This window comes from Petaurus breviceps, unplaced genomic scaffold, assembly GCF_028583685.1.
Source record: "Petaurus breviceps papuanus isolate PSGF00001 unplaced genomic scaffold, PetGlider_PUasm1.0 90847, whole genome shotgun sequence".
Taxonomy (NCBI): Eukaryota; Metazoa; Chordata; class Mammalia; order Diprotodontia; family Petauridae; genus Petaurus; species Petaurus breviceps.
In genome coordinates, this window is record NW_027187360.1 from 316,557 (window position 1) to 341,180 (window position 24,624).

Consider the following 24,624-nt stretch of genomic DNA (forward strand, 5'->3'; position numbering starts at 1 on the left):
GGAAGGAAGGAAGGAAGGAAGGAAGGAAGGAAGGAAGGAAGGAAGGAAGGAAGGAAGGAAGGAAGGAAAGAAAGAGAGAGGGAGGGAAGGAGAGGGAGAGGAAAGAAGAAAATCTCAAAACTAGTCCTGAGCCGTGGAAAAGGGCAGACTCAGGCTTGAAGCAGGACAAGCCTGGAACTGGTTTACATTCTAGAGGGCACCTCCCTCAGGCTTCACTGGGATCAGAGCCTAGACCCTAGAGAGAACCTGTATTCTTTCCCACTTTTAGAGGAGTAGAGAGAGCATCAGTCTTTGGAATTGTAAACTCTGCTAACAGCCTATTCTCCACAACATTTCTGGTGCTTATCCCCTTCTGACCATTTACACTCAAACTTCCCCTACCCACCCCGACCCCAGCTCAGCCCTGGGCCGTTGCAATCACCTCCCAATGAGTCTCAGTTGCTTCCAGTCTCTGCCCCGACAACCCATCCTGCACACTGCCAATAAACTAATCTTCCTTAAAGCCCTGCTCTGATCTTGTCACCTCTCTGCTCAGATGCTTTCCATAACTAAATTTCCTCTCAAGTAACTGTCAGCAAATATTTATTAAGCATCTACTATATGCCAAGCATTGTAGGTCTTAGGGATAAAAAATAAAAGGAACAAAAGTATCTTTCCTCTCAAAGCGCTTTCATTTTAATGGATTATGTTGAAACAATGAAGCCTAACTTTCAAGGTCCTACACAGCCTGGACCTTTTGAGCCTCATCTTTCCTTGACTTCTTCTGCACATCTTCTTGCTACAACTAGTCAGTGTTCTCTGAACCCATTATCCTCTCTGTCATTCATGGCCTGGAATTCTCTTTGCTCCCTTTATTCCCTCTATGCCCTACCCTCCTGCCACTGGCCTGGCTTGCCTACTGAAATCTCATACATCCTTCAAGGCCCAGTTGGAATCCCCTATTCCACCTCAAGTTTTCTGATTCCCCGCAACTGAAAGTGACCTCTTCTACTTTGGAATTCTCACCTTACTTTGGGGACACCTCTCCTAGCCACATATGCCATTCTCTCTTGAATTACAGTTACTTAATAGTCCACTTTCCTTCACTCAAATGTGGACTGAGGATTCACTTGGGGTCTCATTGATCTATCTCTGCAAACCTAGCATAAGGCTCTAGAAATATTTGCTGAATTAAACCCTCTCCTGGGAATTTATTCATCCTGGGCTGAGAAGATTTTGCTAACTTTAGGACCTACTTGGCCACAAAGTCACTGCATACTCTTAGACAAATACTTTCCCCTTTCTGGGCCACAATTTACCCAACTATAAAGTGAAGGAGTTTGACTAGACAATCTTTAAGGTCCCTTCCAGCTCTGACATTCTGTCATTCTATGGTGAAATTTTAGATACCACATTCTGGTTGGTGGGAGAAGGAAAGATTGCGGGGGCAAGAGAAGAGTCTTCATTGTACCTCTCAAACCACATCCCTTTAAAGGACTATTTCTTGTTCAGAAGAGCCACCCCTGACCCTAATACAAGTTTAATTAAGGACTCACTCATCTGTGCTGGACAGAAACTGCATCTCAGTGGGGATGGTGCACAGGCCATTTCTCTGGACAGCAGCTAGAAAATAAAGAGCAGGTCAACTTTCAATCGTTGAAGGCAGTTTAATCAAGAAAGACTGAGCTGTCCTATCAGCTGTCCTATCCTATGTCCTCCCACCGAGGATTCAGGCTGGTCCTGTGCAGAATCAGATAGAAGCACTTACTCTTCTACCTTACCTGCCTGCGTAGAGTTAGAAATGACCCTAGGTCAGTAGTTATCTGCAAATCTACCTAATGTATCCTACATAAAAACAGGGAACCAAAGCCACAGGCAATCTTTTCCTTCAAAAGGTTGTCCAGAAAAATTCTAAACTTAGGGGAATAGGGGATTAACAAGGGAATTACCAGACATCAGCCCCATGTTCTTTTGGAAACAATGAGACTGTAATAATGATACAAACCCAGAATCCCAGAATGCTCTCCATTTGTGATAACCAAAGCCCACTCTCCAAAGAGGGCCTGGAGTTGGTCGTTTGAATATTAGTCTGGAGAAATTTCAATCTCTACTTTCATCTCCCAGGGGGATTTTCAGTTTTAGTCTAATCTATGTCCTGCAGAGGAATTTCTGGCATTGACAAGAGGCATGCATGGGTCTCCTTGTGTGCCTGAGATGATGATGACTGGGCTGCCACCTATTCTCTATGTAGATATGAACATAGCCTGTCAAACAGGTTGGATTCACTGAAAGCTTCCAATCACACCCTTTAGCCCCATTCCATTCCTTCTGAAAATCAACTAGAAGGTTACCTACCTACCCACAGGGCTGTTGTGGGAAATGACCTTTGTAAAAGTTAAAGCATGTAAATGTTGTTATTATCATTATTGTTAGAACCACTGGGTATGGTAGACTGTTAGGGAAAAATCTCTCTAACTTCATTCTCTAGGGTCTGAGGTGCTATGTGGATCAGCTAGCCCTTAGGAGCAGGAAAGGAGGTGGAAGAAAAGGGAAGGAAAGAGAGCAAGAGAGGTTAGCTAAATTCCAAAGAGATTTGTCTACGTGGCAAGGGGAGAGAACAATCCTGAGGTCACTGGTACGCAAAGGATTGAGAGTTAATAGCACACCTTGTGTGGCTGAAGTCACCCGCTCAGCCTTACCCCAAGGCAGAAGGAACTCTGCCCTTCTTCCTGTTCTGGGCTGGCAGGTCAGCCAAGCAATCTGAAGGTGAAGCAAGATCATCTGAGGCTCCTCTTTCCTCCATGTAACAGCTACCTATTTAGCCTCTTTCCCTCTGAGTCAGGAAATTATAGAATCTCAGGGATGGAAGGAAGCTCATACCTCTTACCCGGGATAGGAATACCCATTATAGCAATTCTTCTAGTTTCCACTAGAATTCTTCCATTGATGAGTAGATCATTACCTAGCCAGTCAACCCATTCCATTCTTGGAATGGCCCTAATTGATTAAAAAAAAAGTTCTTATATTAATTCAAAATCTGCCTCACACTAAATCACATACATTGCTCTTAGGTCTTCCTTCCTGGGGCAAAATTAATTCTTCTCTCACAAGACAGCCCTCCAAATACTTGAAGATGGTTGTTCTATCTCCCTAAGTCTTCTTTAAGCTAAGAATCCCCAGCTCTTCATAGAGCATATTCTACTGGCTGACTACATCTAAAATGGGGTGCCCAGAACTGAGCAGAGAATGACAGATATTGTCTCACCAAGACAGAGTATGGCAGAATGATTACCGCCCTTGTTTTGGACACTGTGGATTTCTCCTAAGCCTTAGTTGTTGGTTGTCACATCACAGTACCCACTAAAACCTCTACTGAAACTATTGTTTATGTGAGAAAAATCTGGGGGTGTTAGAGAGCTGAAAATTTAATAGAAATTAATAATGCGACAAGGCACTACAAAAGCTAGCAGTTTTGTGAGGTTGGTTTTTAGGAATTCAGATTTAGACTTGTACTTAGCTACTAATAATTTCATCTTACCCACCATTCACCATTCTAGTCAGTCAAAATCTCTTTGAATCCTATGTCATGTAACATACTAATTATCTCTCTATTTCATCTACAAATTTGATAAGCATGCCATGAAAAAGCACAAGATCAGGGATAGATCCCTGGGACACGCCACTAGAGATTTTCATCCCATTTGAAAGTGGCTAGGCTTTGGGTCCAGTTATTCAACCCGATTCCAATTTGCCTAATCATGCTTTCATCGGGGCCCTATCTCTCCTTCTTCTCTACTAGCATGAAATTCTGTAGAATGCATTGCTGAATTTAAGTATGTCATGTTTTCAACATTCTCCTGATCTGCTAGTCTAATAACCCTGTCAAAAGAGGAAATGAGATTAATCTGACATTTTTTCACAGTTTTTCCTATCTTTTTAAATTTTTATTTTTGTTGATGACTTTATTTTTACATCTCATTCATTTCCAACTATATCCTGCTCTCTCCTATATTCAGTAAAGCAACCCTAAAGGCAAAGATGAAAAAAGAAATGAGAAATGCAATTCAGCAAAGCCAGTTAATCTATTCTTTGGCCACACCTGACCGTCTGGTCTTTTTTTTTTTTTGTTTGTTTCTGTTTAAGAAGCTTTGCAAAAAATTCAGTGATTACTACTGCCTTTTTTTTTAAGCCATAGGGGTTAAGTAATTTGCTCAAGGTTACATGGCCAGTTATTTTTGTGTGGGTGCCGAGTATCTGAGGCCGGAACCGATCTCAGGTCTCCCGACGCTGGGGCCAGCACTCTTACTCACTGCACCACCTGGCCACCCCTCTACTGCCCTTTCTAAGTGCACACAAACTACCCTTTAAATACTGTGTCCTGGAATTTTTTCAGGACTAGACTAGATATCAAATGCATCCATTGCATTGATTGATGGCAAACATTAGCTACCCTCTATTACATATCTTGTCTCCCAAACTGTAATGAAAGTTCCTTGAGTGCAGAGACTTACTAATAAGCAATGAAATAAATAATGAAAGTTCCTTGAGTGCAGATCTTACTAATCTTTGTATCTCCATGCTGTGTGTGGGGGGAGGGGGGGCAGGGTGTTGAATTTTATGGGGTAATGCAAAGAACACCACAATAGGAATCAGGAGCTCTGGACTCTAATCCCAGGGCAAAGACTGGTACCCAGTGTATACAGGGAATTTAAGGAAAGAAGGAAACAAGCATTTATTGTCTACTATTTGCGAAGTATTATGCTAAGTGCTTTACAGATATTATCTCATTTGATACCACAACAACCCTGGAAGGTAAGTGCTATTATTATATTCATTTTACAGTTGAAGAAATTGAGGTATGTAGAGGTTAAGTGACTTGCCCAAGGTCACACAGCTAGTATCTGAGGCTGAATTTGAACTCTGGTCTTCTAACTCTAGTCTATCCATCATGCCACCTAACTGCCTCATCATAAACACATGATGAATTGATTGAAATGCTACTAATTACTAACTTTAGGAAAATAGCTTCTCTCCTATGATTCCTGATTTCCTTTGCTTCAAACAGGGGACTGGATTAGATAATCTCTAAAGTCTCTTCTGGTTATACAACTGTAATTCTCTAATAAATTCTAAGTGACTCTTTTCATTGAATGACAGTAGTTAATGTGATAGAGTACTCTATGAGAATGGGCAATGTCCTGTGCCTTCCTGTCCCAGGTAGTAGGCTTAGATTTCAGCATGTATCTTTTGGAGAGAGCAATGCCATAACTCAGGGATCCTCAGTCTTTTTTCAGTGAGGAACTACCAGATACAGGGCTTCCTTTCCATTCCCACCCAAATCTGTCCTTTCCCCGAACCTGACAATGGCCTATAATCAATATCATACTTTTTCCCTGTGTTACTGCATTTTTGTGGACTTAGGAGCTCCTACTGAGGGAAATTCCCTGCATTGGTAGAGATTAGCAACTAGAGTCTTGGAGAGTTGCCTGGGGGCTCTGAGAGGTTAAATGAATAGCACAGGGCCACCTAGCTTGTCATAGACAGGATATGAATCCATATCATCCCTATTCTGAGATTGATACTGAGATCAATTTGACACCCAAAGTGTCAAATACGTGGCCTCACAATGCTCCTGAGTGCTACTCAAACCAGACTAAAATGTAATTGAGCAATATTTAAGAAAACAAATGGGGGGCGGCTAGGTGGCACAGTGAATAGAGCACCAGCCCTGGAGTCAGGAGGACCTGAGTTCAAATCAGGTCTCAAACACTTAATACTTACTAGTTGTGTGACCTTGGGCAAGTCAACCCCAATTGCCTGCCCTCTCCCTTCCAAAAAAGCAAAAAAAAAAAAAATGAAAACACAATAAAACATAGGTAATATTACATTTTTAAAAAAAGTCAATATGTTGTTGGTTTTCATGTGAAAAAGATATGGGGGTTTTAGAATACTACAAATTCAGTGAGAGTTAATCTCTGATGAGGCACTGAAAAGGCCAATTACCAGTCCCAGGTTCTATTTCAGTTTGACACCAGTGTACTACCACACTGCATCTCAATATATGGAAATAGAGACAGACACACACACATATATGTATATGTATTGTATGTATGTTATACATGCATATATATGTAATAAAATAGCTCATATTTCTCTGGGTTCTTCAAGCTTGTAAAATATTTTCCACACAATGGCATTGTGAGGTTGATAGTGCTAGTATAATTGCTAATTTACAGATGTGGAAATTGAGGCTCCAAGGGGTTGAGAAGTGACTATACCCATAGTCATACAGCTAGGAAGTTTTAATGATAAGACTAGTACCCATGTCTTCTGACTTGGGGTCAGAGTTCTTTCCAAATGGTTGCCTCTCGTTTTAGGAATGCAACCTCTATTTAATTCAATAATTAAGCACCTTCCATGTGTAGGGGCCAGACTACATTTGGACTAAGGGAGGAAGCTTAATTCCCTGAAGTCTCATGATCTCTGAAATGTAGAGGAAAGGGGACTGCTGATCAGAGTAAAACCGAGGCAAGGTGAAGGCCAAGGGATCAGTAGGTGTTCCATGAGTCATGCTCCTTTTAAGTCTAAGATCCCCATGAGCCTTAGAAAGAGGAATATGGTGATATCAACAAGAGACTGAAGTCTACTCACCAGGGAGCCCTCTCTTATTTGAGAAGCAATTTGATATAGTGCAGAGATTTCTCCACTGGGCTGGGAGTGAGAAGACCTAGTTTCAAGTCTTAATGTGACACTTCCTAGTTTTATGACCTGGGATAAAGCATTTCATCTCTCTGATATTCTGTTTCCCTCCATTTCCCATCTTTAAAATGGAGATTACACTTGCCCTACCTTTCCTCAAAGGTTTGCTGTTTGGAAAGCACTTTGTCAATTTTGTAAAGATACACACACACATACACACATATACATATATGTGTATATATGTATATACATGTATGAATATATGTGTGCTATAAAAGTGTAACGTGTTGTGAGTCTCCTCAGAGGACTGGCTTTCAATTCAATTCAACAAGCAATTAGCAGGCAGCAGCTATGTAAACGGTACTGTGGAAGGGTTGCAGTAATGAGTCACTAGGACTGGAAGTGGCTGTGATTGAGACTCACTGAGTCTCTGTCACACTCTACTGAGCAGGGAAGCATGTGGGGCACTTTGCTGACAGCCAGAAGTCAAAGGCTCCTGGTTCTGCAAAAGGATTCATCTTTGTTAACAAGTTGAACTGGAGCAAAGGTGTTGCCATCTCTTAACCATTTACTCAGCCTTGCATCCCTGCTTCGCCCCTTTGCCCCCAGGCTTGGAGGGACCACGAGGAAAAGGCAAGGTGGACAAAGTCTCTCCTAACCTTGTCTTCTCCCTACATCCAGAACGCTGCTTTTATGTGGCTGCTAATTTGGAGGAGGGTTGGGAGGGAGAGAGAGTTACAAGAAGGCAGATTTCAGCCCCAGTCAAAGGAAGAACTCTCTAACAAGATATGTCTAGCAGAGGGTCCCTGAACTTGGATGAGGGGGAAATGACATTTTTTATTTTCACCATCCTTTATAGACCATATTCCAAAAGGGGGTCTATAGGCTTCCCCATATAGTCAAAGGGGTCCATGACACAAACAAGGTGAAGAACCCTTGGATTGGCTGATATCTAAGATTCCTTCTAGCTTTAAATCCTGATTCCATGGACACTGTGATAATGACTTTCTTAGGTCTCTTTCTAGGTTCAATAGCCTAGTACACTCCACTGTTTCCCATGAAACACATATGATTTCTTTCTTTTTTTTTTCTTTTTGGAGAGGGGAAGGTAGGGCAATTGGGGTTAAGTGACTTGCCCAAGGTCACACGGCTAGCTTTTTTGTGTGTTAAGTGTCTGAGGTCACATTTGAACTCAGGTCCTCCTGACTCCAGGGCTGGTGCTCTATTCACAGTGCCACCTAGCCGCCCCCACACACGATTTCTTGACCCTTCGTGATGCCAGTTGCTCTCTGGACACATTTCAGCTTATCAATACCCCTGTGGCCAAATGTGGCACCCAAGACTGGCCATGATGCTACACAGACGTAGGCAGATCTGTGTAGAGCCCAATAAGGTGAAATCATCCTTTATCTCAACACGAGACAGCTCATGTGGCCCAAGGTTACATTAACTTTTTCTTTTTTTTTTTTTAAAAGCAATCAGGGTTAAGTAACTTGCTCAAGGTTACACAGCCAGTTATTTTGTGTGGGTGTTAAGTATCTGAGCCTGGAACCAATCCCAGGTCTCCCAACTCTGGGGCTGGTGCTCTTACTCACTGGGCCACGTGGCCACCCCTACATTAACTTTTTCTAGAAGCTTTGTCCTGCTATTGATTTTTCTGAAGTTTCTTGATCAGTCTCCACTCTCACATCTTTTTTCAAATGAACTGCCAACTCTTGGGTTGTTACCAACTGCAACTGAACTTTAGGAATACTAGTAGTTAGAATTTATAAAGCACGTTAAGATTCACAAAGCATTTTGCCTATGTTAACTCACTTGCCCCCTTACAATAACCTTTTGAGGTAGGTGCTATTATAATCTCTCCTCACTCAAATCAAAGTCAACTGCAAGTCATGTCATCATTTCCCTAATGTCATAGTCCTCTTCAAAAATAAAGGACAAGCACAATTATAATCTCTATTTTATAGATGAGAAAACTGAGGCAAACAGACTTGCCTAGGATCACACAGCTAGGAAGTGTCTGAGGCACGATTTGAACTCAGGTCTTTCTGATTCCCAGTCTTGTGTTCTGAGAGGTTAACTGCACCACTTGTTGGTTTAAGAATGCCCACAGAGGTTCATTCCTTAGCTTTTGCCATAGTTCTAGATCTAGCCAACCAACAGTCAATATGGCTTAGTGCACAAGGCATTGAACTTGGTGTTAGGAAGACCAGGGTTCACATCTTGCCTTAGACATTTGTCTGTGGGACCCTGGACAAATCACTTAACCTCTATGGCCTCATCGATTCACTTTCAGCTCTGAATCTATGACCCTATTAAGCCTCCACCTGTTCCCCAAAAAGAACTATGGCTCATAATTCCATAGTATTTTGCAGCTCACAAAATGTTTTCCTCATGGGGATGGCTAGGTGGCCTAGTGAATAGAGCACTGGCCCTGGAGTCAGGAGGACCTGAGTTCAAATTCAGCCTCAGACACTTGACACACTTACTAGCCGTGTGACTGTGGGCGAATCATAACCCCAACTGCCCTCCAAAAAGGGAAAAAAGAAATATGTTTTCCTCATGACAACCTTGGAAGGTAGGTGGTTTGAGTATCATTAAATCCATTTTATAGATGAGGAAACTGAGGCTGGGGGAAGTTATGAGTAACTTGCTAATGGTCACACAGCTAAGTATTGGAGTAAGGATCTTAAGCTAGGTTTCTCCTGACTCCCAAACCAGTTCTTTTCCATCTACACTACAGTTACCTCATCCTGGGCTTTTAAATGGGGTAAAAGTCAGTCTCTCTTTGCAAAAGGATTAGCTATGAATCTTTTCTTCCTGGCCCTATCATTGTCCTAATAATACCCAGACCTATAAACTGCCCTATGATCCCACCACTTGTTGAAACGGTATCTCTAGTACTCTGTTGACTCTGTTACCAACCATCCAAATGTACACAAACACCTATCTACCTACCCACTCCCCACACTCCTCCACGTTTCTCATATCCTGTTTTGCTGAGATTGAGACCATCCATTCTGAGTGCTCTCGTCTCCACTTCTCCACACTTTTTTTTTTTACATCTTCATCCCTTCTCTTCTCCTTGGCTCCAGTCTCAGGGGATGAAGTGGTCCTCCTCGCCCAGACTAGACCCTCTCCTTTGTACCCCTGATCTCATCCCTTCCTATCTTGTTATTAATCATTCTCCATCTATCTCATGTTCATTCTCTTCCTATTTAGTGGCTCCTTATGCACTGTCTACAGATAGTCCCAAGTCTCCGTCATTTTAAAAAGAAATACTTTCCAAGTGAACAGAACCAAGAGAACATTGAGTACAGTCACAGCAACATTGTGCTATGACCAACTTTGATGGACTTAGTTCTTCTCAGCAATGCAATGATTTAAGACAGTTCCAAAAGACTCATCATAGAGAGTGCTATTCATATCCAGAGAAAAAACTATGGAGGAGTCTGAATGCAGATCAAAGCACACTATTTTCTCTTTTTTTGTTGTTTTTTCTTTCTCATGGTTTTTCCCTTTTGTCCCAATACTTCTTTCACAACATGACTAATGTGGAAATATGTTTAATATGATTGCACATGTATAGCCTATATAAGATTTCATGCCATCATGGGGAGGGAGGAAATTTAGAATTCAAAATCTTGCAAAAAAATGAATGTTGAAAACTAAAAATAAATTTTTAAAAAGGCAAAAAATACTTTCCCTTGACCCTATTATCCCATCAAATTTTCACCCTATATCTCCTCTCCCTTTTACTGCCAAACTCCCAGAAAGAATAATCAGCCTTGACCATCTCCAGTTCCTTACCACGTATTCACTCTTAAATTGCTTGAAGTCTGATATCTTACCTTACAATTCTACTGAAAGTGCTCTCTCAAAGGTCCCCTGAAAACTCTTCTCTTGAGTGCTTGTTGGTTTCTCCCCAAACCTCCATTTTAAGGAGGATGACCAGGCCAGTCATGTCTTCATTCTTCTCCAGGCTCTGGTTTTGACACCTGAACTCTCTTTGCAATTTTCCCAAGTGGGCATCTTCCTTCCCCAACCTACCTCCCTACACCTTCACTTTTCAGTCCCTTTTGACTCCCCCATCAGAATGTAAATTCCTTGAAGGTAGGGATTCTTTCTTTCTCCTTGTGTCTGTATTCCTAGGGCTTATCACAGTGCCTGGCACATAGTAAACACTTAATAAATGCTTGTTAGTGACTGAATCAATAACGACTTCATTGTAAAAGCCAATGACTTTTTCTTAGTCCTCATCCTTCTCCCGTGTTTCTGCCAAATTTGACACTGCCAGTCACTTCCTCCTGGAGACGTTCCCCTTGCCAAATGTACTCTCCTGGTTTTCTAACCTGTCATTCTAAATCTCTCATTGGTTTTACCTTCTCCCCTGACTGCACCCCTAAAGCATGCTTGAGCTGCTGTTCTTGGCCCTTATCTCTCCACTCTGTCACCTACCGCTCGTGGGTTTAACGATTACTTCTATTACAGGTGACTCGAGATCTGTAGATTCAGCTCTAACTTTTCCCTGAATGCCAATCCTCCACTTCCAACTGCCTAATACACATCTCCATGGGGATGTCCCATCAGCATCTCAAACTCAACTCATGCATAACTGAGCTGTTAGCTTACCCCTCTCAGTTTGGCCCCCCTTCAAACTTCTCTATGCTGCTGATGGCATCAGCTTCCTTGAAGGCACTCAGACTTGAAACCTAGACATCGTGACTCTTGATTCTTGACCTTGATTCTTGAGTTTTCCCTCTCCTTCATTCCCCAAGCCCAATCACTTGCCAAGTCCTATCGATTCTACTTTCACACCTTTCTCATCCATCTTCCTTCTCCAGTCAAACTGCCACCTCTCTACCCCTCACCTCCATTCAGATTTACTTGGACTGCTTTAAGAGTTTCCTTAATTGCGTGCCTGCTCACTTTTTGCGACAACAAAAGAATTGGAAACAAAGTAGATGCCCATGGATTAAGGAATGGCTAAACATATTGTGGTACCTGAATGGGATGGAATACTATTGGGCTATAAGAAATAATAAATGTGATTAATCCAGAAAAGTATGGGAAGAACTACATGAACTGATGCAGAGTGAAGTAAGCAGAACATACACAATGACAAAAACAATATAAATGGAAAGAATCATATACATTCCCATACACAAAAAATCCATAAAGTATCATGAAATTATGAAGAACAAGTATGCTCAAAAATAAAAACAGATAGGAAATGTTCCCACCCCACCCTTTGGCAGAGGTAGGAGATCCACAAATGTTGCCCATTACACATATTTTTAGATTTTTTTCAATGTACTGATTGGTTATTTTGATTATTTGTTCTTCCTTTTTCCCCATTGGTCTTAAATAATACTCTTTCTTATATGGAATGGCTCTCTGATAGGGAGAGAAAAACATACTGAGGAAATCCATGGTGATGTAAAAGAAAAAACAACAGTAAAAACTTAGGTAAAAAATAGTATTTCTGTGTCCAGGACCTCCTCTCTCTAAACTGTATTCTACCCAGTTGACAAAATAATTCTTTTCAAAAAGACCTCAGTTTTCTTTTTTTATTATGAAAATCATAAACATCAACAAGCATGACTATCCCCATGTACAACAGAGAAAAAGAATTGCATTATGAAATCATGAAACTAAATTTTGAATAGATTATTTTATATAATAATTAATAACATGTAATATGATAAGTACAGGAGTTATTCCAATATTGTCCTCCTTATGTGTGTCTCTTTTTTGAACTTCCATCTGCTTTCTTCTGTGGATTATAAATGTTTCATTGACATTCTTTTCCTTCTTTTTTTGGGGAGGGGGAGAAGGCATTATTATTGCTATCTATTCCTCCCTCTCATTGCTCCCCCCCAATAATCTTACTGAGGCACAGGTCTGACCATGTCACTTTCTTGTTCAAAAAACTCAAAGGCTTCCTTATATGTAAGATAAAATAGGAATGCTTACTTAACCTTCCTAAACCTCAGTTCTCTTCATCGGTTAAGTGAGGGGCCTGAAAGATGGCTTCTGAAGGCCCTTTCTGCTCTCTACCTACGCGCCGCGCCTATGATCCATAAGGAAAGCAGCGTTTTGCCTCAGGGAATACACTTCTATCCTGCAGTGATCCTCCCACACCTTTGCTAGCCCCACACCACAGCCGTCTGTAGCCAAGGTATAATGTCTTCTGCTCCTACACCTAATCCCAGGCAATGGCACTCTGACAGTCCTGCTGTTGGTCTACAGCTCCTAGGCATCTTCTGACATCATAGTGTCAAGGGCCCTATTGATACATCGTCCTCCTCTACCTCTGCGTCTTCTAGCTGGTCAGGAGGTCTAGAAGCATGGTCCATTCCTTCCTGGTAAGACTGTACCTGACTAGAGAGTACCAAACTCTATGCCCTATCCATAAGTAAGGAGAATGCTGTCTCTACTCATCAATAAAGGCAGAAACCTAAGGCCTTCCTTTCTGGCCTGAACCAGACCCACTTCATCCCCTCTACCATGCCAGCCTCCCAGCAGTGGGCTTCAGATATCTGGAAGGAGGAGGGGAATCTCTGTCTCTCCATCACAGGGTGATTCCTTAGGGTCTCCCCCCACACAGAAGAACTCTACCTGAATACCTCTCCTGCCATTATGCACCAGAATTCCTCATCACAGCTCTTCAGACACTTCAGTTTGGCATTTCATTCAAGGGTCCTCATAACCTGGCTCCCTTTCCAGCCTCTGTCACATTGCCCCCCTTCACCCAGTCTCCATTACAGTCAAACTGGACTGGAAAGAGATGGCATGTTGACTTCCAATCATGTATTCATGAAGGATATCCCCCCATGTCTCATCTTAAGTTTAATAGTGGCTACACTGGGGCAGCTAGGTGATGCAGTGAATAGAGCACCAACCCTGGAGTCAGGAGAACTTGAGTTCAAATCTGGCCTCAGACACTTAACACTTACTAGCTGTGTGACCTTGGGCAAGTCATTTAACCCCAATTGCCCTGCCTTCCCCCCTTCAAAAAAAATGGCTACATAAACGTTAGCTGTAGTAGCAGTAGTAGTAGTGTAGTAATAGTAGTAGGAGAAGTAACAGTAGCAGGAGGAGGAGAAGAAATCATAATAGTAGTAGTAACAGCAATAAAAGTAGTAGTACTTCTATTAACCTCAAGACTCAGTTCACCTAATAACATTTCTGTTTAATCTTCCTGATTCTCTTCCAGAGAAAAATGTTTTCAACCTCCAGAAATTTTCCAGAGTCTTTGTCTCTATCACACCCTACTTTGTATATAGACTTCCATGTGAACGTGTTGTATTTCTTCCCCTTGCCAATACCACTTTCTTCTCCTCTCTCCACCTCCCATTCTACCTTAGATAGAATGCATGCTCCTTCACTAATTCATTGTTGGTGGAGTTGTAAACTGATCCAACCATTGTGGAGGGCAGTTTGGAACTATGCCCAAAAGGCTACAAAAATGTGCATACCTTTTGACCCACAAAAACCACTTCTAGGTTTGGATCCCCGAGGGATCATAAAAATGGACCCACTTGTACAAAAATATTTATAGTATATATATACACACACACACACACACACACACACACACACACACACACACACACATATATATATATATATAATAGCATATTTTTGTGGTGGCCAAGAACTGGAAATTGAGGGGATGCCCTTCAACTGTGGAATGGCTAAACAAGTTGTGGTATGTGAATGTAATGGAATACTATTGTGCTTTGAGAAATGAAGAATAAGTGGACTTCTGAAAAACCTGGAAAGACTTAAATGAATTGATGCTGAGTGAAGTGAGCAGAACCAGGAGAACATTGCACACAGAAGCAGCCACAGTGAGGGATGACTGATTTTGATAGATTTAGCCCTTCTCAGCAATGCAAAGACCTAAAAACAATTCCAAAAGACTCATGATGGAAAATGCCATCCATATCCAGAGAAGGAAATATGGAGTCTGAATGTAGATCGAAACAGACTATTTTCTCTCTTTTGTTTTTTTTTATTTTGTTTTATGTTTTTCTTTCTCATGGTTACTCTCATTTGTTCTAATTCTTCTATAGAACATGACTAATGTGAAAATGTGTTTAATAGGAATGTATGTGTAGAACCCATGTCAGATTGCATGCCATCTTGGGGGGGGGAAGGGGAGAAATTTTTTTTTTTGCTTTTTGTAAGTGGGAGGGCAGGGCAATGGGGTTAAGTGACTTGCCCAAGGTCACATGGCTAATAAGTGTTAAGTGTCTGAGGCTGGACCTGAACTCAGGTCCCCCTGACTCCAAGGCTGGTGCTCTGTTCACTGCACTACCTAGCTGCCCCAAGGGGGAGAAAATTGAAAATTTATGGAAGTGAATGCTAAAAAGTAAAGATAAATAAATTATCTTTTTTAAATAATGTATGTTTCTTGAGGGCAGGGTCTGTGTTATTCCTTATCTTTGAATCCCAACTTCTGGCACAGTAACTCTCACATGTAGAATACTGAATAAATGTTTGTCAACTTGAATTAATAAAAGTCAGCCCACATCCTCTTTTGCCCATCTCACCCATGTTTTCTTCATTCTCCCAGCCAAGGTCTCTGACAGCCTCCTTCTCCCCAAACAGACTCTTCAGAATGGCGTTGGCTATGGGGAGCATCATGGCAGTGGAGGCTGTGTTGCTGAGCCACATGGACAAGAAAGAGGTGGTCACCATCATTCCTAAGATGAGTCTGGTGGGCAGAGAACCAGAGAATGGCCCCGGAGGCTTGGAGAAAGGTTATTGCTTTATTGCTTCTTCCTATCTCCCCTCCCTCACCTCTTCTGCTTATTGACCCATCACATAGTATTTGTCATGAAGACTTCCTCCATCGCCAGCCCTAGAAGCAATCCCTCTCATCTGATCTCAAGGCCTTGTGTACTCCTCATGCACTCATCATATTTATTAGAGCACCTCTTATTTTCTCTGCTTGACTGTTAATTCATTAAGGATACAGACTATGTCTAATTCATCTCTTTATTCCTATCCCAAAATAGTGCTCTGCATACAACAGGTATTTAATAAACATCTGTTGAATTAATAATAATTAGAGACTAGAATTGTAAAATACCAGTGTTGGAAAGACCTTAGAGATCCCCCAGTTCAACCCCTTCCTTTTATTGATGGTGAAACTGAGGCCTAGAGTGAGGAAGGGACTTGCTTCTTTTGCAATACTCATATATATAGGACAACCTAAAGATATCACTAATGTTCTAGAAGCCTAAAAGAAGTCCCCTGAGTCAGTGCCATAGTCTATTTATCCCAGAGCTTTGCCTTAGATAGAAATTGGTTTGGGAGAGATCATAAGAGGACAGCATTCATATTCTAGGATCAATATATTATTTTTATATTTATTATTATCAAAGGCAGCTAGGTGACACTGTGGATAGAGTTCTTGGCCTGGACTCAGACCCAAGAAGACTTGAATTCAAATCCAACCTTACTCATTAGCTGTGTGACCTTGGACAAGTCACTTAGTCTCTACTGGCCTCAGTTTTCCCATCTGTAAAATGAGGATAATGATAGTACCTACCTTCCAGGATTGTTATGAGGATAAAAATTATATAATATTTATAAAGTACTTTGCAAACCTTAAATTTCTATAAAAATTGAGCTATTGTTAACATATTATTTCAGGCTATTTCTGCATGCAGTTGTTATGATTCAGGAGATCTTATTTGAGTTGTATGACTTTGAGCAAGACACTTTCCTTCTATGTAAACTGAGAGGGTTGGATTGGATTATCTCTAGGGTCCTGTTACCTCTGCCACATAGGGTTCCTTTCTTATAATAGAAAACTCAAGCACCCCCAACTGCAGGAAGCCAATCCTGATCCCCATGACTGCTTGTGGTTTCCTTCCCAAACTACCTTGTATATATTTGTATTTGTTCACTTTATGCTACACATAAACATATACTATATGCTATGTATACACACATGCTATTATCATTTATATGCTATCTATGCTATAAACATATACTATATATCATACTATTATGTATAATTATCTATGTCATATATTATATATTTCAATATATATTACTATATTTTATATAATTATATTAATACAGTTATTATTTATAATTCTAATAATTACACATTAATAATATGCTATATGATAAATATATACTGTATCTTATATAATGTCATACTATAATAATCATGATGTAATAGCATACATAACATTATATACTACAAATATATACTATTTATGCTATAAACATATACTATATGTTATTTATGTATAATTACATATTTTAATATTATATTAATATATTTTATATAATTATATTAATTAATATAATTCTAATTTATAATTCTAATAATTACACATTAATAATATTTTATATTATAAATATATACTATTTGGGCTATAAATATATGCTGTATGTCATATTATATAATGTCATACTATAATAATCATGATGTAATAGCATACATAACATTATATACTACAAACATATACTATTTATGCTATAAATAAACATACACACATACATGTACTGGTTGTCTCCCCCATTCTAACATAAGCTCCTTGAGAGAAAGGATTATTTCTCTCTATTTTTCTCTGTATCCCCTGTGCCTAGCACAGTGCCTGGAACGTAGTAGGTACTTAAATACTTGCTGATTAATTGGCTGGTTCAGTCCAGCTCTGATATGACATACCATGTTTCCCCAATAATAAGACCTATCCCGAAAATAAGCCCTCCCCTTACTGTGTAAGATTCCTCTAAAATAAGCCCTCCCCCGAAAATAAGCCCTATTGAGATTGCTACTGTAGTGAAGGTGATCCCCTGCGCTACACGCTACATTACGGTACCCTCTGTATGCACCGTCTCCCCCCCCGGGTGAAACGCACGCCGCGCTCCGAGCTGCATCCAATCAGAGCTGCAGCAGTGAGCGCATCATCCTGTTCTTCCCCAGTGATTTGCTTATTGAATAAAGGTACATTTTTTTGTTCACATTTGCCTGTTTATTAAAATTGCTGTCAATGTTCATTAAAATAAGCCCTCCCCTGAAAATAAGCCCTCTGGTGTTTTTCTGTCCAAAAAAAATAATGACAGTGTCTTATTATCGGGGAAACACGATAGTATAGATGGAGGGTTGGACTTGCTGCCTAAGAAACAGGGAGGTCCCCAAACAGTAAGAATAGCCAGCCCCCTGAAGTGGTCACTGCAATCAAATTTGTGCTGCATATTTCCATCGAGCTGGAACCAATGACCGTATTTTGCAATATGCAAAACTTACATTTCGCATACTTATAACTTCAAGTAGTGTGAAATGAATACCAGTGACCACTTCACAGTGTTCATTATGCACACTTATTATACCAATCTGGACCCAGCTATACTGGATTCATGACTCTGGGCAAGTCACTCAACTTGTCTCACCTTTGGTTTCCTTATCTTTAAAATAAGGATAATGGGGGCAACTAGGTGGCACAGTGAACAGAGCACTGGCCCTGGAGTCAGAAGGACCTGAGTTCAAATCCAGCCTCAGACACTTAACACTAGCCGTGTGACTTTGGGCAAGTCACTTAACCCCAGTTGCCCTCCAAAAAAGAAAAAATAAAATAAGGATAATGGTAGCATCTAATTCATAGCTTTCATGTAAGAATAAAATAAGATGATATATGTAAAATGCTTTGTAAACCTTAAAAATGATATATGAATGTTAGTTGTTATATTTTCTAAAGTAGGAGTTCTCAATTTGGTCTCAGGACCATTTATACTCTTAAAAATTATTGAAAAACACCAAAAGAGATTTTGTTTATGTGGGTTATATCTATCAATATTTACTATATTTTCAATTTAAACATATTATTATTTCAAAAACAGTTTTGATCTTGTTTACAAAAGTGACTCAGGGACCTCCAAAGGTCGCCAGGCCACCCTTTGAGAACTGCTGCTTTAAGTACCTTCCAGCTCTGACATTAAGTGACCTACAGTTAAAGTTACTTTATGTAGTTTTTTAAAAAAGTTTCATAGGGCATTAGAATATTAGATATTCACAACAAGCCTATAACATAGATGGGCTCACCCAAGGTTGGTGATGTCCTTTTTACAGATGTGATAACTGAGGTCCGCAGAGATTACTTAACAGGCTTGCCCAAGGGCACCCAGCTACTCAGCACTAGAACTAGAATGAGAGCCTGGTCCTGCAGACACCTAATCTGGAGTTCTTTCCAGGCTGTGTCGCCCAGAAGGGTCATGAGTTAGGCTTTGCATCTGGGAAGAGAAGGCCCGTTACCTGGCTGGCTGGACCCCAACGAACATCAGCACCTTCAGGGCAATTCTCCGGTGCAGGTTCCACTCCTCAATGGCAGAAGCCATAATTAGCCCACTAAGGAAGAGAAAGTTGGTGTCCAGGAAATACTGGGGGCAGACTTTGCTGGAGGGCAAGATGCCCAGGAAGGGGAAGAGAATGATGGGGAGCAGAGCAGTCACCGACAAGGGCAAGGCCTCTGTGCACCAGTAGAGTGCCATCAATAGGATGACAAAGAGGCATTTTCCTTCCTGGGGAAAAGAACAGATGAAAAGAGTGTTATGAACCAGAAAACATGGACTATTCAGTGCTAGAAACTCCCTTAAAATACAGAATTCTCGTCAGATCTGGAAAGTCCCTTAGAACACAAAATGTTGGGGCTAGAAGGGACCTTAAAACATGGACACTTAGAATTGAGAGGGATCCCAGAACACGGAATTCTGGAATTTGAAGGAACCATAGAACATAGAATGTTGGAGCTACTAAGAGACCTTAGATCTTAGAACACAGAAGGTTGGAACTTGAAGGAACTTAGAACATAGAACGTTGAAGATGAAAGAGGCCTTAGAACATAGACAGACTTCAGAGGGATCTTAGAATGTTGGAGCTAGGAAGTACCTAAGAACATGTAGGATCTTAGAACCGTATGCTGAAACCGGAAGAGATTTTAGAACATACAAAGTCGGAATTAAGAGAGACATCAAAACATAAAAAGTTACTTAAGAGGGACTTTTAGAACAAAGAATGTTATAGCTGGGGCGGCCAGGTAGCACAGTGAGTAAGAGCACCGGCTCCAGTGTTGAGAAGACCTGGAGATCGAATCCCGGGCTCAGACACTTAGCACCCACCCAGAAACACCTGGCCGTGTAACCTTGAGCAAGTTACTTAACCCCAATTGCTTAGGGGCGGCCAGGTGGCTCAGCGAGTAAGAGCACCGGCTCCAGTGTCGGGATGACCTGGATCAAATTCGGGCTCAGATACTCAGCACCACACCCAGAAATAATAACTGGCCGTGTAACCTTGAGCAAGTTACTTAACCCCAATTGCTTAGAAAAAAAAAAAAGAATGTTATAGCTGAAAAGGACCTTAGAAATCGTCCAATTTGACCCCTTAAGCTTTTATTTAGTATTTTATTTGTCCCCAGTTACATATAACAACAATTTTTAGCATTCATTTTTAAAACTTCATCCTTCCCCATTCACCCTCATTGAGAAGGTAAGCAATTGCATATAGGTTATCCATGTATAGTGATGCAAAACATATCCATAGTAGTCATGTTGTGAAAGAAAACATGGACCAAAAAAAAACCTCAAGAAAAATGAAGTTTAAAAAAAGTATGCTTCAATCTGTATTCAAACACCAATGTTTCTTTCTCTAGGGATGGATAGCATTTTTTTTTTGCTTTTTTAGAGGGGGGAAGGCAGGGCAATTGGGGTTAAGTGACTTGCCCAAGGTCACATGGCTAGTAAGTGTTAAGTGTCTGAGGCTGGATTTAGCATTTTTCATCGTAAGTCTTTCAGAGTTGTCTTGGATCATTGTATTTCTGAGAATAACTAAGTCATTCATGTCTGTGATCTTACAATATTGCTGTTACTTTGTACATGGTAGATTTCATTTTGCATCAGCTCCTGCAAGTCTTTCCAGTTTTTTTCTGAGAGCATCCTGCTCACCATTTCTTATAGTATAATAGTATTCCATCATAAGCACATACCATAACTTGTTCAGCCATTCCCCAATTGACAGGCATCCCCTCAGCTTCAAATTCTTTACCCCCAAAAGATAGCTGCTATAAATATTTTTGTAGACAGAGGTCCTTTTCCCTTTTTTTAAATCTCTTTTGGGATACAGACCCAGTAGTGGTATTGCTAGATCAAATAGAATGCATGCTTTTATAGCCCTTTGGGCATAGTTCCAAATTATTCTACAAAATGATTGAATCAACTCACAACTCCACCAACAATTCATTAAAATCTCATTTTCCCCATGTTTCCTCCAACATCTGTAATTTACCTTTTCTGTCCTATTAACCAATCTAATAGGTATGAGGTAGTACCTCCGAATTGTTCTAATTTGCATTTCTCCAATCAATATTGTGAGTTAGAGCATTTTTCATATGGATATAGATAACTTTGAATACTTCATCTGAAAACTGATTATATCTTTTGATAACGTATCAGTTGGGGACTGGCTCTTATTTTAACAAATTTGACTCAGTTCTCCATATATTTGAGAAATGAGGCCTTTATTATCAGAGAAATTTTCTCCAAAATGTTTTTCATAGTTACTATTGCTAACTGTATTTCCCTCCATTCTATCCCTCCCCCTTTATTTTATTCTCTCTCTCCTTCACCCTGTCCTTCCTCAAAAGTGTTTTGCTTCTGACTACTCCCTCCCCCAATCTGCCTTCCCTTCTATCACTCCATCTCCCTTCTCTTAAACCCTTTCTTTTCTACTTTCCTGTAGGGTAAGTAAGATAGATTTCTATACCCAATTGAGTGTGTATGTTATTCCCTATTTGAGGCAATTCTGATGAGAGTAAGGTTCATTCACTGCCCCTCGCCTCCTTCCTCTTCCCTCAACTGCAAAAGCTTTTTCTTGCTTCTTTTACATGAGATAATTTGCCATATTCTACCTCTCCCTTTCTCTTTCTCCCAGTACATTCATCTCTTACACCTTAATTTTATTTTTTAGATATCATCCCTTCATATTGAACTCACACCTGTGGCCTCTATATATGCTCCTTCTAACTACCCTAATAATGAGAAAGTTGAGCCCTTAATTTTATAGAGGAGGAAACTGAGGTCCATAGATAGGAAGTGACATGCCCAAAAGCATACAACCAGTTAGTAGCAGTGAGGACTTGAACCAAGGCTGCTTAACTCCCAGTCTAGGGCTCTTTCCATAACACTACAACATCCCTATCCCCTGTGGCTGGTGCTGATTATCCTTTTGCTCACACTCAGGCTATTGTAGTGAGTGAGTCTGGAGAGTTTTTCTACATGAGCAGGTTAGGAACTGGAGTACCGCCATGGTGACCCCCACATAGCTTCCCAGCCCTCTCAGGGCTTCCCATGGAGAAGGGGATCCAGACTCACAGAGGATTTTAGAGTTTAGGCCAGAAAGCTGTCCAAGGCAACTAATCTGGAATTAACAAAAGCTGTACCCTGGTCAGCTCCTCCTGCCCCTCAGCCTTTCCCAGGTCCCTCCAAGGCAGAGGCTGGCACTGGCTTTCAGTGACAGGATCATCCAGCCTCTTTGCTGAGGAGAAATCTCTCCTGAACAAGTGAAGGTTGTTAAACATTCTTCTGTTAAATTTCTTACCCATTCTTTGCTCTATGCTGACTCATTGGTTGAACCTGTAGTAGCTCCATCACCTGCCCAAAGCTCAAAGTACTCATCCTGGAGCTAGGAATCCCTGCCTCCTGTTCATGTAGTACATTCTAAATGAGAATCCAAGAGAAACCCAGATTGCAGCTTATGTAGCAGTCTAGACCCTGGTGAGAATGAAGGTTTCCATTCTTTCATTTTAACTCTACTGGTCACATAGTCACTTTCCAAGTGATCTTCAAATCAGGAGGTTTTGGGGGATTTTTTTGTGCTTTGGGTTTTTGTTTTGTTTTTACCATTTGCTTTACAGAGTTTAGCTTTCAAGAAAGAAAAGCTTGATGATGTGGCCCAGAAAATTGACCCATTTTTCATAGGCTTATTCTGTTGGGGTTTAGAAAGCTGTTCTGAATGATAGAGAATCAAGCTTCCCATATCTTAACAGAGATAATGGACTAGAGGTGCCAAATAAAACCTACATTTACAGACATGGGCCATATGGTTTCACTTAGCTATATATATTTTATACTTATACGTTACAAAGGAGGGCTTCTATTGGTGGGGAGTGAATTAGTGAGTAGTGTTAGAAATGTGAAGAGAGAGAGAAAGAGGGAAGCAACTAAGGGAGGGAAGAAGGAAGCAAGGGAGGGGAGGAAGAAACGGAGGAGAGGGAGGAAGAAGGAGGTAAGAGGAGGAGGACAGGAAGGAAGGAAGGGAGGAAAGAAGTGAAGGAGGGAGGAGAGAAGAAGAAAAAGAAAACAAAAAGAATTCCAGAAGGGGACACAAAGGGTAATTTTGTTATTCCCTTCAATTTAATGTATGCTTAAAAACAATGTAACAAGTTCATGGTTTCATATAGAATAATATTTTTCTTTGTCACATTGAAGTGTTTGTGCTTATTGATGATTGCTAAGTTCATAATAAGAAAAGATAATTTTTCAAAAAGAAAGCCATTCTCACTTAGAATCATGGAAAATCATAGTTGGAAGATGTTTTGCAACATAGAAAAGAGATTGTCAGAGCTAGAAAGAACTTTTTAACACAGAACTTAGAATGTTGGAGATGGAAGGGACTTAAAAGTATAGAAGAAGGAATGGTAGACACAGAAGGTACCTTAGAACCTAGAATGTCCAAGTTGGAAGGCATCATAGAAAGAATACCAGAGCTGAGAGGGATATTAGAACTTAGAACATGAGAGTTCGAAGGGACTTTAGAAGTTGTCTCATGTAGCAGGTGGATTTCAGAAAAATCTGGAAAGTCTTTCATGAACTGATGCTGAGTGAAGTGAGCAGAACCAGGAGAACATTATACACAGTAACAGCAACATTGTGTGAAGACAGACTTCTGCTCTTCTTTTTTTTTTAAAGCAATCAGGGTTAAGTAACTTGTTCAAGGTTACATGGCCAGTTATTTCTGGGTGTGGTGCTAAGTGTCGGAGCCCGGATTTGATTCCCAGGTCATCCCGACACTGGAGCCGGTGCTCTTACTCGCTGAGCCACCTGGCCGCCCCTAAGCGATTGGGGTTAAGTAACTTGCTCAAGGTTACACGGCCAGGTGTTTCTGGGTGGATGCTAAGTGTCTGAGCCCGGGATTCGATCTCCAGGTCTTCTCAACACTGGAGCCGGTGCTCTTACTCACTGTGCTACCTGGCCGACCCCAGACTTCTGCTCTTCTTAGCATTGCAATGATCTAAGACAATTCCAAAAGACTCATGGTGGAAAATGCTATCCACATCCATAGAAAGAACTATAGATTGTGAATGTATATAAAAGCATACTATTTTCCTTTTTTGTTTGTTTTTTGTTCTTTCTTTCTCATGTTTTTCCCTTTTGTACTGATTCTTCTATCACAACAGATTAATGTGGAAATATGTTTAATATGATTGTACATATATAGCCTATATCAGATTACATGTTGTTTTGGGAAGGGAGGAATGTAGAACTAAAAATCTTATAAAAATGAATGTTGAGCACTAGAAACAAAATAATAAATAATTTTTAATTGTCTCCTCCATTTTACAGAATGCAAAACTGAGGCCTGAGAAGGGAAATCATTTGCACAAGGTCCCCAGACTTTGACCATGGGTCTCCTGACTCTCCACTATGCCCTATTTCTTCCACGGAGGTCTACCATTTTTCTGAACCCTAAATCCATTCCAGTCATTCAAAAAACACAATTACAAAGAGATTAAAGTCTAGGCATTTAGGGACAGAATAAGCAGACCTGGGGTGGGGGGGGAATGCCACATTGGGTGGTTAATTTTTGAGCTGAGAGATGATTGCCAGACTGCCACAAGGATCAGGTTTTTTCCTCCAATGCCCCCA

General features: G+C 40.7%; 1 protein-coding gene across 1 annotated transcript in view; it reads right to left on the minus strand.

Moving 5' to 3' along the window:
- Positions 1 to 24,624, minus strand: part of SLC13A3 (solute carrier family 13 member 3) — an 86,222-nt gene that overhangs the window by 30,187 nt on the left and 31,411 nt on the right. Inside the window, exons 2-4 of the mRNA XM_069072326.1 lie at positions 18,962 to 19,227; positions 15,240 to 15,403; positions 1,536 to 1,602 (exon numbers count right to left, since the gene is read on the minus strand). Coding sequence (XP_068928427.1) covers positions 1,536 to 1,602; positions 15,240 to 15,403; positions 18,962 to 19,227 — 497 coding nt within the window. The remainder of the gene's footprint in view (positions 1 to 1,535; positions 1,603 to 15,239; positions 15,404 to 18,961; positions 19,228 to 24,624) is intronic.